Genomic DNA, 11,500 nt, shown 5'->3' on the forward strand with positions numbered 1-11,500 from the left:
AGCTCTAACTGTGCATACAAAGGATGTCAAGGTCCCAGCATCTGTTGGACAAGGAAGAACCTAAAGCCTGGAGGGACTTGGGGCCTGCAAGCAGTGACATAAAGCTCTGTGGAACAAAGTCTGCTTAGCTAAAGGAAGGATTTAAACATTTTGAGGCAGGCAATTCTTGCCAAGCACCATCTGGGAGCATTCACCATTAGGTTTGCTGATTCAGGGCATACAGTCCCGTTATTCCTGTTTAAGGTACCAGCAAAGATTCAGTGTTACAAGAGAACAGGCTGCCATATTATTGATATTTAAAACAAAGCCAAATTTAATTACTTCTGAAACAGCAGGGGAGACAAAAAAAAAACCAAGAACAAAATCAAGAATGACTTCTTGATGGAGGTGATCTTACCTATTCCGTAGGCTTTAGCACAGATCCATTGTAGATTAGCAGCTATTTTTGCTCTGGCTGAATCATAGAGCTCCAAAGGGACAATCTCAACTGCACTATCTGTCAGAGCATCCATTTTTCTTCTGGTACTATCTCCACCCGCACAAACATCAACATCCACCATCTAAAACAAAAACAAAAGGCAGAGACTTTGACACGAGCCGACGATTCTAAAGGCACACAGGAGAGGGGCTGCACACAACAGGCCCGACATCCTTCGGGATTTCCATCGGGAGGGCTGATGTAGCCGATTCCAAACCCACTCGCAAATCAAAAGGCATCGGAGCCCGGGGCGAGCATCCCTTTTTGTCAAGGGCAGGGCAGCGGAGAAAGGCGCAGCCCCGTCACCTGCCGACGGGATAAAGGAAGGATGGGGCTCTCCCGAACAATGCGGGCAGGTGGGGCCGGGGCCGGGGCAGCACCTGCGGCTCCTTGCCCCGCCTCGCCCCCGAGAAGCAGCAGAGGCTCCGCGCCCGCACGCCCATGGCCGGGCCGAGCAGCGCCGGGGGCCGGCGGCGCCCCCTCCCCGCATCCCCGCCCCGCCCGGGCGGAGGAGGAGGAGGCGGCGGCGGTGGCGAGGGCGGGGGCGGCGGGGGGCGCAGCCCACCCGGAGCCGGCTCCGCGCAGGCCCCCGCCGAGCCCCCGCCGCCGCCGCCGCTGCCCCCGCCCGCCCGCCGCGGCCTGCAGGCCCCGCCGCCTCACCTTGCCGCGCTACCGCTGCCTCATCCCCGCTGCGGGAAAGGGGCACGGCGGTGCCCGGAGCGCCGGCGGGGCGGGGGTGCGGAGGCTCGGCGGGCCCGGCGCCGGTGCCGGTGCGGGAGGCACGGACGGAGCCGCCGCCGCCGCCGCCGAGGGGCCGCGGCTGCCACAGCGCTCGGGGCCGCGCGCGCGCGCGCGCATGCGCCCGCCTCCTGCCCCGCGCGCGCGCCCGCGCCCTCTCCCTCTCCCCTGCCCCCCCCCTCCCCTCCCGCCCTTCCCGCCGCTCCCGCCTCGCCCGGCCCGGGGCACGCGCGCGCGCGCGCGCTCGGCGGGAAAAGGGAGAGGCGGGAGGGAGCGGGAAAAAGGGAGAGGCGGGAGCGGCCGCGCGTGCGCGCGCGCGCTCGCGCGGGGTGCGCGGCCTCCCGCCGCCCGCGCGCGCCGGGCAACCGTTGCCATGGAGACCGCGGCCGGCCCCGCGCGCGCCGGGAGGGCGGACCCGCCCCTCATGGCCCCGCCGCCCGCACGGCCCCTCACGGACCCAGAGCCCCGCATGGAGCCACGGCTCTGACACACAGCACGGCCCCTCACGGACCCAGAGCCCCGCATGGAGCCACGGCTCTGACACACAGCACGGCCCCTCATGGACCCAGAGCCCCGCATGGAGCCACGGCTCTGACACACAGCACGGCCCCGCATGGAGCCACGGCTCTGACACACAGCACGGCCCCTCATGGACCCAGAGCCCCTCATGGAGCCACAGCTCTGACACACAGCACGGCCCCTCATGGAGCCACGGCTCTGACACACAGCACGGCCCCTCATGGAGCCACGGCTCTGACACACAGCACGGCCCCTCATGGACCCAGAGCCCCTAATGGATCCACAGCTCTGACACACAGCACGGCCCCTCATGGAGCCACGGCTCTGACACACAGCACGGCCCCTCACAGACCCACATCCCCTCACGGATCCACGGCTCTGACACACAGCATGGCCCCTCACAGACCCACAACCATCACGGTCCTGCCGTCGCATCCCCTACCCCATCTGAGGGGCAGGTGGTGATCAGGGCTGCCGGGGTCCAGCCTGTGGGAGTCATGATGGAGAAAGAGTCTCTTTGGTTAAAAATGGGGTGAATGAGAAGGACTGGAGCTGTGTCCCACTCCAGTGACCTGTCAGGCAGGTCCTGGCCCTCCCACCCCAGGGGATGTGGGGTCTGCAGGGGTTTTGGGAATCAGCTCCTGGGCAGGAGGTGGAATTGGAGCTGCTGAGCCCCATCCCCATCCTCACCCCTTGGCATCTCCAGCCTTCCCTTTGGGTGCAGGGAAGCACAGAAATGCCAAAGAAACTGTCTCCACAAAAATCACCAGCTGTGGGAACCTTTAGACTCCTCTGTACCAAAGCATTTGTTTTCTTAAGTGTGGGAAGGGTTGAAATTTCTGCTGTCAGCAGAGCTCAATGAAATATTGGGTTTGTACCAAAAAATATCAGCAATACTTTTCTTCATGGTATTACAAATAATGTCCTTTAAGATTTGCTGAGTTACTTCCTGCTCACCATCAAAGGACATCAAAGATGGTTTTCAGGCTGAAGCCTGACTTACATATCTTATGTTTCTAAGAAAGAGAATTTCTTTCTCTGCTTTATGTCATGATCTGTAACAACGGCAAGAAATGTGTTACAGGTTCAAGACGTGGGGTTTTTTTGCTGTTAGACATGTTTTTGTCTCCCAGCTCTGTCTAGAGGCCACTGTCCTCATGGCAAGCAGGGGACACAGTCCTAGAATGGAATAATGGAATATCCTGAGCTGGAAAGAACCCACAGGGATCACTAAATCCAACCCATGTCCCTGCACAACCACCCCAACCACCTTCACAGCCTCCTTGGCATGCTCTCTAACAGCTTTAGATCTTGCTTATCTTGTGGCACCCAAAACTCTGTGCAGTTTTGGCCAGCACTGTGTGCCAGGCTCATGATCAAAACCGGATCCTGCAGATTAGCTCACTTGGCAAGTGAGTTTTAGGGCTTGTCTGGAAAGTGAAGCTGCATGATTGAGCTTCGAGCCTTTAATGCCTGTGCTGGCCAGATGAATTATCTTCATATCCATCTCCTGAAACCATGATTATAAGTTTAGCAGCACAACAGCGATAGCAGACTGACTTTATTCTACCTAACTTTGCTATGATTCTCATGAATTATTTTCCTGCTGCATGTAACTGGTAGATTATATGAATATTTCAGCATCATTAAAGATTCATTTGGGTCTGTCTTAGGATTCAACGTTTGTTTCACTGTGTCTTCTCAGAGTGCAAGGGGAGGGCATTCTTTGTTTGTGTCACCAGGAAATACGACCTAATGTCCAAAGGTTATTCCAGCCTCTATCACTCTTCCATATTGCAGGGTTGTGTGTAATTAAAGTGTCTTTGCAAACAACTTGCTGGTTGTTTTATAATCTCTGTTTGAAGGGTTCAGTTTTCAACACAGGCTGTGGGTTTGTGGCGTTATCACCAGAACAAGCTGCTCTTGTTTTTAGATTAAGCATCAAGGCCCAATCCAAATCTCCTAATGTTTGAGAAGAATGTTTCCATTTTCATGGTGGATTGGGCATTAGACCCAGGGCAGGAGCAGAACAGCCCCTGGACTCCTGCAGCAGGTGGCCTGTGCTGAGGGTGAAGGTGTAACCAGGAGAAAACTGACCTACTTCTTCTTCCCCTGACATATTTTTCCTCGAGGTAAGAAACGGATCCAGTTGTTAAACTCATCAGGAACAAAAATATGCTCTAAGAAGGTGGCAGACAATCCCCACAAAACCAAGGGGGAGTGCTCTCCTTCCCAGGTCTCTGCTGCTCGTAGGATCCTTGGAATTACCTCTTGCTCTGCTCCTTTTTCTCCTTTCTGCACCTCTTCAGTCTGCTGTGGAATGTGCTGCCACTTCTTCCTCTGTGGTAATTCCCTGAAACTCTGCTGTTGAGGGCATTTGCATGTCCTTAAGTGGAAGCTGAAATTGATGTTTTGGGAAACTTTGTAGGTGATGATGAAGTGGTTTGTCAAGAACTCGGCATCATCCCACAGCAGCGTCCTCAAACTTGTCCTGGAGATAAAAAGCCTGCATTTAAAGTGGGAGGGTCACCAGTGGATTGCTAAGTGTGTTTGCTTTTTCCATGAGAAAATAAATGACTCTCCCCTGTTCAGCAGCAACAAATTCAGCTGTAATTTGCGTGCTGTTTGTTTCTTTCTGGGCTCCACTACTAAACACGCTCCGAGGCTTTTCTTCTGGAAAATGATAATACATTGCTTTTCTACATGAAATAATTTTCCTATTAGTCTCCTGGATTCCTCACGCACTGGGAGTGGGTGAACACGTGAACTGACACAACTTGTCTTCCAGCAGAGCTCTGAGGTTAATTACTAGCAGTCAATTCCTTTGAGAAATCACCATATTCACACCCACTACAGGTAGGAAAACTGGACCCTCGTGCTTTTTTTCTGCCATACAGGATAAAAGCCTGGGATTTTGGTTTCTTCAACTGTGTTTCAACTATCTGTACTGGGAGACTATGAGTAAAATAGGAGTATCAGTTCCCAAAATATCTGATGTCCCCAAGGATAGCAGATCTAAATTAATGTGTAAAAAAAAATATCTTCTGTAAAAATAAAAACGTGCTGTGGCCTGGGACTTACAGGGTGAAGATAGATCCTGGGTATGTAGAGAAAGGGCTTCCATTCCCAGAATGGTTTGGGTTGGAAAGGACCTTAAAGATCATTTTATTCCAACCCCCTCCACTGTCCCAGGTTTCTCCATGCCCCATCCAACCTGGCCTGGAACACTTCCAAGGATGGGCAGCCACAGCTTGTCCTCAGCAGCCAAAAAAAAGGCAGTTGGCTCTCTCTGGGAAGAGATTTTTTTGCCTTCAGTCTTGCCCAACAGCTGCTGCCTATGCTCTGCAGAGCAGTGAGAGAAAACACTCAAATGAATGAACATTTTTATCTCTTATCCTTGCAAGTTTTCCAAGACAGCCATGAGTGCTGGAGACGGCCCCAGCAGAGCAGCTCACGCACACTCAGAGCCCTGGCTGCTTGCAGCTCTCTCCTTAGGGCTCTATTTTCAGCCCTGGACTCATTTTGAACCCTGCTGTAGCTGCTTCCCTGTGCTTAGTTCTACAGGGCCTCGTTTGCCCTGGTGCTGAGCACTTAATATCCCCAGCCAGGATTGATTTAGAGCCTGGGCTCTGAGTGACACCCCGAGGTCACAGCTTGGGGGGCAGAGGGGTCTGTCCCCTCTGTGCCCATCAGATTTGGCACCCTAAACATGCACATACTACAGAGATCAAAAGAAAAGTTGCATAGAAATTGCATAAAGACAAGGAGATGTGGTCAAGAAGACACTTTAAAAAATCTCCTGGGTGACTGGTCCCATCACACAATGGGGATGGGAGGGATGGCAGCCTCCTCATGCTCCTGCTACTCTGACAGCTCCAAATGTCTTTTCCTTGCTTGTACAAAATAGTTTCCTGTGACAGTCCATCACAGAGGCAGCCTCAAGGAGGAGAGAGCAGGACATAATTCTTGGTAATGGAAGCATCACTTCAGTGCCATTCCCAGCAGCACAGGAACAGTTTCTAAGGCACAGCACCATTGTCAGCAATTCCTTATCTCCAGTCCTGTGGCTCAGCAGGAATATGCAGTGGCAAGGCCTTGAGCATCAGGGAACCACAGGCAGCAAGCAACATTTTTCATGTAAATAAAGAAAACAAATGAAGTGCAGATAGTAGGACTCTATTTCATTCATGCTTTTGTGTTATTTCAAAGGTAATATATATGCAGCTCAGCTGTTATGCTGATGAGTGCAACAAGTTATTCAGATTTATTTCTTTTCCTGTTGAGTGTGCCAAACCCAAGAAATGGGACAGGCAGCTCTGATCCTCACAGAGAGGGGCTTCCCCTCAGCCAGGGACAATCCCCATCACATTTAAAAGAATACTTGTGTTCAGCACTTATCTTCAAAGTGCTGTGCAAACATTAATTAATGACTCTGTTATTGCCAGGGGGAAGAGCTGGCAGAGGGAGGGGGGACAGCTCACCCTGCCTGCTTTCCTTGCTGGGAGCCAGAGCTTCCTTCCCCACTGTGAGGAGCAGGATGCTCCATCCCCAGGCTCTGGTTATCTCCAGCAATTACAGCTCTGGAAATGCTGCTGGTGGGTTCTAAGTGCTTGCATCAATAATAGGAGGGGCTTTGGCCCGTAAGATATTTTTATCCATAAGATTATTTATTTTTAAAGTCCCTGGGCTATGTTTAGGAGGATAACAGGTCAATAGCATTTACAGCCCAGCAGGTTTTCCCAGGAGTCTCATCCCACCATGCCTTGTCATTCCTGAGGCAGCCCCAAGCAGAGAGACCCCAGGGATGAGCTGGGTGAGTGCTGAAAGGGTTTTGAGTGTTGTCATGATCTAATTAATGAGCAAATGAGATGTTTCTATCTTTCCATATATCTTTATATTCGTTAAACCATTTTATCAACCACAATTGGGTAGTGCTCAAACAAATCAGTTTCAGTGGGAACTGTTGGTTTTCTTTTCCCAGATGGTTTCTTTCTAAAATGCATCTTTTTCCTAAGGACACTTTGAGTAAAACTATATTTACCACAATTGTACAACTATGCAAAGACAGAATTACTTACCCCCAACTTTTTCACCACTTAAACACTGCAATAAATCAATGAATAAGTGAAAGGCAGGAGAAACAATCACGAAAAAAAAAAATTAACTGGATTCCAAAGTGCAACATCTTCCCCCTGCTCCTGGCTGTGCAAGGTGCAAGAGCCCAGAGCAAGATGGAACACACATTGTCATCCCAATGAATGTTTTTGGGATTGTGGAGCACTACAAACCCCTGGCACAGGAACAGCCTGGCATCCATCAGCATGGCACAGAGCCCTCCACTTGCCATCAGCTGGCACGTGGTTCTCCTCAAAAACAACATCCTGATCCCCTGCTAACCTTTGGGAATTCACAGCCAACTCAGCCAACCCTTTCCAAAAAGCTGTTACAACATGGTGATTTCACCAAAATGTTCTACATCCATTGCACAGAGGGAACAAATCCGGGGCTGCCTTGTTCCAGGTCCCCCAGGGGATGCACAAAGGCAAATGCTCCTGCCAGGTCCTGGAACATCCATCCCAGCCACAGCAGGGATGTACCTGACCCAGCACTTCCCATTCCCCCTGCCAGATTTGAGCTATGGGCTTGCAATACAGCAGATATTTTGAGGACCGGGCTGCCATTTCTGGATTTTAAGGCTTCTTCCTCCACAAATGAAAACCTTCAGCTGAAGAAACTTGCTCTGGGTGATTTTAATGTGCTTCAGTCCAGCAAAAGCTGCCTCAAAAGCAAATTAAAGCTCCTCTATCTCCCCACAGCAGGATCTGGCGGGGGTGGGCAGTGGCTTCCCACTGCATTTTGCCTCATTCTCATTCAGTATTTTTAGCTCCTGCTGTTCTGGTGGGATGCAGCTCCTGGTTGCCCTTGCTGCCAGCTCTGTGCCACAGCCAAATCCTTCACCTGGCACCCTGTCCCCTCCTGCCCTGCCTGCAGAGAGGTGCCAAAGCAAGCACTGCCCTCCTCACCCGCTTGGGCCCCAGCCAGCTTGCACATGCTCCAACACAAATCTGCAGCCAGAGAAATATGGGAATGTACAAATCAGTCAGAGGAACTGAAACATCTCCATCCTGCTTGTCAGGGTCTTATTTACAGCAAGAGCTTGCCGACTGTAGAATTGAGACACCAAGCAGGAAACCAAACCATGGCAGAGCCCCTGACCCACCAGCAGCGAGCTCTGGCTGCTGGGTCTCAGAGCAGAGTCCCAGATGAGGGGTGGGCTGTGGGCAGCCTGGTCCCCACGCTCCTGGCAGGGATGCAAAGGGCACACGGTGTGTCCATCCCTGCTGCAGAGCTGGGCACACAGTCCTGCATGCCCTGGGGTGCCCATCGCCCCCCAAAATCCCTTCCAAAAGCTTTGGCCCCTGCCGAGGTTGGCAGAGATGTGGGCAGGGCACACCCGCAGGAGGATGGGTCTGAGTGCGGGGAGTGACCGCGACAGCCGGGGCTGAAACACAGCGTGGCTCGGGATGGTCCCACCTGCTGTGACAGGGGTCACTCCCCTGTCCCCATTCAGGGGCTGCCCACACCTGTGGACTGTATGGCCTTGTGACCCGTGCTGTGCCATCCCAGCCCGCTCCCCACGCGTGCCAAGGGCTCCATTCCCTTCGGGGGTTCAGAGCTGGCTCAGAGCTGCCCGACCCCTCCTCTGGCCCTGGCAATGGGGGGATGAGACCCCCAGGGCAGCCAGCAGCACCTGGAGAAGGGGGTGCTGCAAAGGACTCCCATACCATGGGGCTGGGGCACTGGAGCTGCCCGTCCCACGGGCTCCGAGCCCCCCAACCCCTCCAGAGCAGCCCGGACTCACCGCTGGCCGCCCTCCGCATCCTCGCAGCCTGGGGGGTCTCCGGGGGCTCTGTGCAGCTCCCCGAGGCATGGGGGCCCATGGCAGCCCCGGGTGGGCGGCGGGGGCTCAGCGGCGGGGGGCTCGGAGCCCTGCGCTCCCCGGCATCGCTGCCATCGCCACGGCAACCGCGGCGCACCGCGCTCCGCCCCAGTGACATCAGACACTGCCTTCGGTTTGGGTAAAGCTGGAAGGGTTTGTGCAGGGAAAGCTTCCAGATGCTGCCCCGCAAGGCAGTGCCACGCCGGGATCCTGGCTTGGTTTTTGGTTTGTTTTTTTTTTTAGGAGAGCCACGGAGTCAGGAGGGGGGAAGATGCTGGAGCCCATCGGCTCCGAAAGCTCTGAAATCTCTGAAATCTGCCCAGTGCTGGTGCATGGTGGGACTGGGACAGAGCCAGAGGGACAGATGAGATCCCACTCCCCCATACCGCCCTTGGATTTCAGTGCTGCTCAAAAAAACCCCAGATTAAGGGAACCAGTTGAGAAATTACTTACTTTGGCTTCCCTTGGTAGCAGGAATGGGTGAAGGTCTCCTTCGGGGGGATGCACCGGGCCCCTCATGTTCAGGCACATTTCTCACACATCCTCCCTCTGGAACGCTGCCCTGGGTGCCCAGTGCTTGTGTGGGACTGAAAATGGACCTTGCTTGGAAACCAGTCAGGGGCAGGCAGGAATGTTTGCTGGGCACACACACAGGGGGGTCAGGACCAGCACAAATGAATGCTTCACATACAGACATTTCTCAGAGGGATTTGGCAGCACGTTTTCTCAGAGCTGGGCCATGCGGGGCTTCCTCAGGCACCATCTGGTAGCCACAGCCAGGAGCACTGATGGCTCCATCCCCTCCACTCACAAGCTCTTTAGACTGAGCCTGATGAGACAGAGGAGGTATTTTTAGTGAGATGAGAGTCCTGCACGAGGCTCTGTGCTGAGCAAGAGCAGCCAGTGATGCAGCAGCTACATCACCTTCAAAAAATAAACTTTTATCAGCTCTCCATGGGAGCAACCCCCAAACCATCACAGCCCCAGGCAACACCCCCACCAGACCCCTCCTGGGGGCTCCTGGGCATCCCTCTTTCCATGAGGTTGGGGTCAGGGAACCCAACGCTTGGGGCTTTTATTTTTAGCCCGGCAAACTAAAAATACAGCCCATGGTAACCCACGGGAATCTGTGACTGCTCAGCCCGGGAAGTGACGGTACCAGGGAAGCCCAAACTGCCAGAGCTGCACCACCAGGGCACAAGGGAAAGGCTCTGTCCTACTTCCAGACACCTGGGCTGGGTGGAAAAACTTCAAAGCACACACAGATTGAGCTGCACCAGGCACAGAGCTGCTGCAGTGGGGAGAAGGGGCTGGCAGGAGAGTGGGCTGACAGGAAAGGGGACAGGAAGGATGGGGAAGGTTCACTGCAGGCCAAAGCACAGATTGTGGGGGGATTGTGCATTTTTTCTTTTTTTGGTGAGCAGGGGAGGAAAGTGAGTGTCTGTGAGGAAGCCAGGAGCAGGGGGGTACAGCAGAGAGAGCACCCTGTGATTCATCCCAGGCAGCCTGGCAACCAGCTCCTGTGTAGGGGAAAACACAGATGGAACAGGGATGCTGCAACACCGACTCAACAGCATGGGAACAGCCTCTGGTGTCCTCTGAAGGGTGATTTTGGAGCTCTGAACTATTCCCTTCTCTTGCACACTTCATGGAGGAGCTGTGTGGGCTTCTGGGGGTCCAGCAGCTCACAGCACCTCACCCCAGCTGAGGCCATGGGGACAGAGTGAAAAATCTAATCCCCTGTGCCAAGAAATCCAGAGAGTTGTTCAAAACTCCTCTCCAGCCCTTGCCCAGCAGGAAGGGGCTGAGCTGTGCATGGCTGGAGCAGCAGGGTCAGCACAGCCCTGGGCTTGTCCTGCACAGCCACATCGAGGGGGAGCTCAGTCAAAAATCCAGCCAGATGTGGGGTGTGTGGGAGCTGCTGTGGGTACAGCACTCCCAGGCACACATTCCCTGGGGAGCAGCCCTTCCTCAGAGGACAAATAGAGGTTCACAGCTACATAAATGTGGTTTATGCCTGAGCTACAGCTCATAAAAGCCAAGAAACCACATCATGCATAAGCACAGCACGTCTGCCATGAATAATTCAGTCTTGGGGTGCAGCAGCAGCCACAGACCTGCACAGCCCCAAAGGCTCTGGCAGCTCTCACCAGGGATTTGGAGTGAGCTGGAGCCACTGCTCACATCCTGCACCCAGAGCCTGGCTGGAACCAGCTCCTGCTCCACACTCTCATTATGCAACTGCTGATGGATGGGTAACAAAACCTGTTGGAGAGCTGGGACTCTCCCTGTGACACTGGGGGAGCTGCACTGCTGCATCCATGCAAGGTTTGCATCCCACCTGCAGCCCACAGCTGGATGTGCAGCTGGAGCCCAGCACCCAGAGCCACCAGTGACCCCCTGGCACCACAGCTCTGAGCTCAGGCCTTTCACTGGAGCACCAGCTCCTCTGCCAGGCATCTGAATCACAGCCCTGCTCACAGAGCTGGTCACCTCTGCAGGTTTATTTCAGTCCAGTGTGCTCTGGTCCAGCCCATCTCGAGTTACTGGAGTCCCTCCCCCAGCTCCACCAGTGCCTGGATTCCTGGTGACACTGGATCTGCAGGGCTGGGGCTGTGTCCTAGCTCAGGTCACACTCTGGCACTCAGACCAAGTTCACACACGTACACTGCAGCCCTGCCCTCTTTCCAGAACCAACATCCAGCTCACAAGTCCTGCAGCTGAACTGAAAGCTTTTGAATTACAAGAGAAAGTAATTTCTCCCTTAATTCTGCTCCAAACCCAATTTCCCTCTACCAAACCATCCCCAGAGCTGCTGCTTCCTG

The 11,500-nt window shown here is 54.0% G+C and overlaps 1 protein-coding gene across 5 annotated transcripts in view; it reads right to left on the reverse strand.

The window, feature by feature from the left end:
* CAMSAP1 (calmodulin regulated spectrin associated protein 1) overlaps positions 1-8,762 on the reverse strand; it is a gene marked incomplete at its 5' end in the record, with an annotated part of 32,676 nt that extends 23,914 nt beyond the window's left edge. The window contains 2 exons of one of the 5 annotated variants that reach the window (XM_079323867.1): positions 398-560; positions 8,598-8,762. In XM_079323867.1, the coding sequence (XP_079179993.1) occupies positions 398-560; positions 8,598-8,666 (232 nt within the window). Of the gene's footprint in view, positions 1-397; positions 561-858; positions 922-1,138; positions 1,369-8,597 lie in introns of those variants that run through there. The other 4 variants (XM_079323868.1, XM_079323869.1, XM_079323870.1 and 1 more) reach the window with 4 other exon arrangements.
* Between the last annotated feature and the right edge of the window lie 2,738 nt (positions 8,763-11,500).

This window comes from Erithacus rubecula, assembly GCF_903797595.1.
Source record: "Erithacus rubecula genome assembly, chromosome: 21".
Taxonomy (NCBI): domain Eukaryota; kingdom Metazoa; phylum Chordata; class Aves; order Passeriformes; family Muscicapidae; genus Erithacus; species Erithacus rubecula.